This window comes from Aythya marila, assembly GCF_965140915.1.
Source record: "Aythya marila genome assembly, chromosome: 1".
Taxonomy (NCBI): domain Eukaryota; kingdom Metazoa; phylum Chordata; class Aves; order Anseriformes; family Anatidae; genus Aythya; species Aythya marila.
The window spans coordinates 170,136,531-170,141,918 of NC_139042.1; the positions used below are offsets into that span (position 1 = coordinate 170,136,531).

A 5,388-nucleotide genomic window follows, 5' to 3' on the forward strand; every position below is an offset into this window, starting at 1 on the left:
ATGTTTCTGATGGGCTACAGATATTGTCCACTGTACACTGTGTGAACTGAGCCCACATCTACCCTCTGCCTGACCCCCTCTCTTTTCGTTTTTCCTGTGGGTTCCTTCTTCTTCCCCTTATGAGTCTCCTTCCTACCCTGTATTTATATACTACAGCCTAAAATTACTCTGATTTCTTTATACAGCTCTGCACAGTAAGTTTTTTCCCTTGATATTCATCAAAGCAGAGTTCAATTATTACACAGGAACCTCTTCCACAGCTACCTCAACATAGTTGTTGTAGTGGCCTGTGTACACCTGGATACCATCCTGTCTGCCTGCTTCTATTTATTTATTTTTTAATCATGTCCTTCTGTTTTCATACTTCAAGTGCACAAGTGCAAATGAATGTGCAGGTGGGGAACTTTAATTATTGTCAAACACAGATGAGTGTCCTGAGTAGCAAGTACTTTTTCAGATAGTAGGAAACTATGGAGATATTTAATATGATGCATCATTGTATCCTTGATAGAACCTAATTTTCCTCAAGCTTAGTCTGAATCTGGAGATGAATAATGAGATAGACAAAAAATACACTTTAGACCATGGAAACAATGCAAATAATTTTTCACAAAAGGACAGTGGTAAAGAGATTTAAATTTTTAAGTGACTCTGAAGTATACCGTGTCAGTATCAGTGGTTACTTTAAAAGAATGCCGGAAATGAGTTGGCTGTTATATTGACCCCTTAACCACATGATATGATTTTTCAGATAGCTTGTAAGAATATGCCTGAGCCACAATGGATACTCTTTACCCGTACCATAATTTCCTCCTTTTCCCCAACCACGTGTAAAAGAAAATTCAGAACTGTCACGTAAATGTTACCCTCTGACGAACCACTGAAAAATTTTCCAGGACCATACTTTAAGAAAGATGCTTTCGAGGGATTCCCTCGACTAGCCAAAAGCGAAGTCTTATCTGACACTATCTTGGCTAAATATACACAGCCTGTGATGACGAAATAAAAAAATTCAAGACCAGGTATAAATACCACTGACAGTCAGATGAAGTTCACTCGTCTACTTTCTTCTAATAGAAGATACAACTATTAGAAGTTGAAGCTCATTACTCTTAGATCTGACATCTCCCAGAAGTTACCTGAGCATATTAACTGAACTATCACCAAGAAAATGACTTGCCAGACCTACTGCTTGTTTGTTCTCTCTGTCATCATGATTTATTTTGGATGTTCTGGAAGTGCTTTATTTCTAGGTCAACTTCAAAATGACATAGACAAACTGAAAGCTGATTTTGTAAGTACAGTCTTCTACTGCATTTCTCGTCTTCTTCTGCTTGTGCTGTAGATCCAGATTTGAGCACTGCTTGTCATAAACCTCAATGTGTACCAATAGGGATCATAGAACTAATGTTTGTTACATTTTTTTTTTTTTTTAAACCAGAATATGGACAATTTCTTTGGTTTTGCTAGCTTTTATTCATTCACTAACATGATTCAGTTTTTCAATAATGATTTTAGTAGTTTGCATTTATTTCACGGGCACTCCACCTTTCACAAGAGCTTCTACCAGCTCCATTTGGCTTTTGATTTCATGGAATGTTTTATAACAAAAAAATCTTAATGTAATTTAATATGAATGAATGAACCTTGATTCAATTCTATTCAGCTACAATTTACTGACACTGAATTAGTTTTAGCTTAGTTAACAGAGGATTTATTATTAGTTGCAATATAAGCAAAATGTTTTACTTTAACAAAAGCATCTTGTGCTTTTTGTTACTATCAATAATATGTTGCCCAAGGTTGGTCACTGCTGCTTATTCTTTAGCATCTTCCAGCCATCCTGCTTCCATATCTCTGACTGATCTGGTGTGGGAATGTTAAGTGGTATTACTTCTTTTCAGACAGAAATTTGATAACTTAATTATAATATCAATTCAATTGTCTCCATCCAGGAGGTATTAAAATAGACCACAGCTAAATTTAGCTGGGATTAGTCACACAGATAAGGGATCTACAATAGAGTCACTTCTAGTTAATAGCATTTATTCTCTCTCTCTCTATATATATATATAAAATATACATACATATTTTTTAAACACATGAAATTAACTGCAAGAGTTTTCTCCTATTTCCAGCTCTGATTTTTCAGCATTTTTATTTATATCTTACATTTTTCATTAGCATAGATCAAAGAGGTTCTCGGTAGAATATAAATAACTCTGTCTGAGAGATCCTGAGCGGTGGTAAGCTTCTTGCAGAGAAATTAAAACTGCAGTCTGCAGCAGGTGCTCACCACCTTTCAGAAGTGCAAACCAAGGCTCGGCAAGGTGTTTGGTGTGGGGAGCCAATCAGCCTACGAGTTTTCTGTCAGCCTGCAAGCTTTCCCATTACACTCATTATATTTAAATTACCAAGCAGACAAAAAAGGAAATAGTGACTGTTGTATACAAAAAAAAAAAAAAAAAAAAAAAAACACAAGGAAAAAAAAATACACACAGAGAAAAGGAAATGATTCAACTTGCCTTTCCTTTGTAGGAGAATTGTATTGCTCTTTGTTTCCTAGAATCTGCCACAGTGTGTGGCTAACACCTGATGGTTAAACTCAGACCCTGCGAGCCTTTTGGTAGCCCACAACCCCTATGTATCCCCACGTCTGACTGTGGGCTACTGAGCTATTCTCTGGTTTTACAAACTGTAGTTTTATAGTATGGTTAATTTGCCTTTGTTCCATATGAGATTTTACCAAGACTGGGTAAATTCAAGCCCACAGACTGGTGGATTTCAACTTATCAGAAAACATGGCAAGACCAGGTCTGACAATTGCCTAGACAGCTGCTGAGCTTATTAAGTTTAATTTTCAGTTGTCAATACCAAAACTTACATAGAGCATTTAGTGAAACATACGGTGCTAAATGTCTCTATTCAGATGACTTATAGCAGGAGAAGACATTTAAAAGCAGATTAATGCTGTTTCTGTTACTACGCAGTCATCCAGTGTGAATTGGTGCTTAGAGAGCGTATTTGCAAAATATACTCTCAGAAGTGAAAAGAAGCCCAGAAGTGAAAGCACAGTAGTAGTTATAGACCAGTGGTGCAAAAATTACAATCCTATGTTTTTTACTGCTCATTTGTGGAGAACACTATTTACCTTGTGATAAGTGCTGTATGTATAACAGATGTGTATGTTCTCTGTTGCAGAATGCAAGTAATTCAGATGTAGCTGATGGCAATCCTGTTTTTATAGAGAAAGTGAAAAACTGGACAGAGGTAAGTCAGAACCACATGTGACAAAGCATCTCAGACATGTTGTAGGGCACTTTTTGTAAAAAGCAGCTCCAAGACCAGTGTAACCAGACAGGGTAGAACAAACAAAAGCAGAGGTTTCTTTAGAAGCTTGAAAATGAGAAAACACCTCCGCCTTAAAATGCTCTTCATAAAGATCAAAGTGCTTTGTGCTGCACCATCAGCTGGTCCTGAGCTACAGTAAGCCCAGGAGATGAGTTACAGCATCTTCTTTGGCATCCTGTCCTTAGTGGCAGAGAGAAACCCCAAATGCTGAATTTTAGTTTCGTTTATTTTCCTCTCGATGGACACTCACAAACTTTTCTTTTTGAATGTATTCTTCAACAGAGAAATGAAAAAAGGATCATACTGAGCCAGATTGTTACCCTGTACTTGGAAATGCTAAAGAAAACTGACATGTCAAAGCCACACATCAAAAACTTATCTGAGCAGCTCAATACTCTGAGAAATACCCTTTCCAATGACTATAAGAAGTTCAGAGACCTCGTGGAACTGTCAAACCTTCAGGTAAGGCTCTTTCCCTGCCTCCAAGGCACTCGTGACTTTATATTTTCCAGTTCAGTTTGAGTCTGACTCAGGCCAGTAACGGTTTAGTAACCCATTTGGTAACCCTCGGCTGGCTCTGCTTGGGCTGGAAAACTTGATGTTTCCAGCCATGCATCAGCTCAGGGGCGGCCCACCCGAGACTCGTCGGAGTCTGGCACACAAGCACCATCAGCAGCTCCTTGTGATTATAAATTGTGTTGGAAAATTGTGCCTGGCTACAGCATGCCTCTGAGGACACCTGGCTTACTGGGTGTCAGCGGTGTGAGCCACCAACCTCCGCTGACACGGATGCCCTGGCTGAGCTGACTGCTCGTTAGTAACTCAGATGGCATTGCAACACAGTAATAATCGTAGAGTGCCTCCATTGCACAGCACACAGCCAGTCTGCGACATGTTGCAAAGTAATGAAGAAAGCAGAAAAAAGATATATGAAAAAGTAGCTCTTTGTTTCAGGAATTGGGTGGTAGAGTAATTGAAAGCTGCTGGTTCCTCTCTGCTCTGCTCCATTAGCAGTGTAGATTGTAGGATGTGATCTGTAAAAAATAATAGCTCTTGGTGTGACCTTCGTTCTGTTTGTTTCTTACTCAAAACAGCTGACTGGCTTGAAAATCCAACGCAAGGCTGTGAGTGAGCTGTTCAGTGTCTTACAGAAACTGGTGGAGACTTCGACTTTCAAAAGGAAAAGGAGCCAGTCTCCAAAGAGATGCAGATGTTAACGACATCATACGGCCTTTTGTACTGAATTATTTTACAATTTTTTTGATGCACATTTTTAAAAATCTTTTTATTGATCTTTTTATACATGTATTTATTAATATTTAAGTATTATAAATAATTATTTATAAAGAAACACCAATCAAAGTATTTATACCTCCTACTGCTATGTAAGAAATTATTTTGTCTTAAAATTCTGTCTATCTGTTACATGTCTGTTGATCTGAAATTACAGAATGAGGTGATGTTTACCCAGTTTCCGTGTGGAAATACTGAACTGACATGATACCCAGGTATCCAAGTAGTGTTGTCCTGATCAGTCTCATCCTTCACTTATTTGAGGCAGCAAGCTGGGAAAGTTTCTGTACTCAGGAGAACACATGCATATCTGCTTAGCTCTAAGCATATCGAAATCCAAATCAAGCAAATAGACACGCTTAGAGATGAGCAAAATGCTGAAGCACTTTTCTGAACCAGGGCTTTGGTGATTTATTGCTGATAATTATTGTTATGCACTGAAATGACTAAGAGGACAGGCTACTTGGCAACTCCAGGAAATGTGACTAACTCTATTGCACTGACTTCAACTCACTGATTATGAAAATGTCTTTTTTTTTTTTTTTTGTATTGAATCATCTAAATGTGTCTGATGTCAATTTATTTATTTGGAAGTAGCAGTATGGATGTTTTTATCTTAAGGACTATATTTTTTTACTGGAATATTATTTAAATGTTTGAATTTCACAATGAAAGCTTTTTAATTTTTGGATATTAAATAAAAATAGATTAATTAAATGTGCTTGCTTATTTATTCACCAGAAT

General features: G+C 37.5%; 1 protein-coding gene across 1 annotated transcript; it reads left to right on the forward strand.

The window, feature by feature from the left end:
- Nucleotides 1-1,171: 1,171 nt before the first annotated feature.
- On the forward strand, nt 1,172-4,568 carry IFNG (interferon gamma; the record flags this gene model as incomplete). Its single annotated transcript, XM_082776449.1, has 4 exons — nt 1,172-1,294; nt 3,202-3,270; nt 3,634-3,813; nt 4,446-4,568. 4 exons carry the CDS (start codon nt 1,172-1,174, stop codon nt 4,566-4,568), a joined length of 495 nt encoding a protein of 164 aa, XP_082632575.1.
- Between the last annotated feature and the right edge of the window lie 820 nt (nt 4,569-5,388).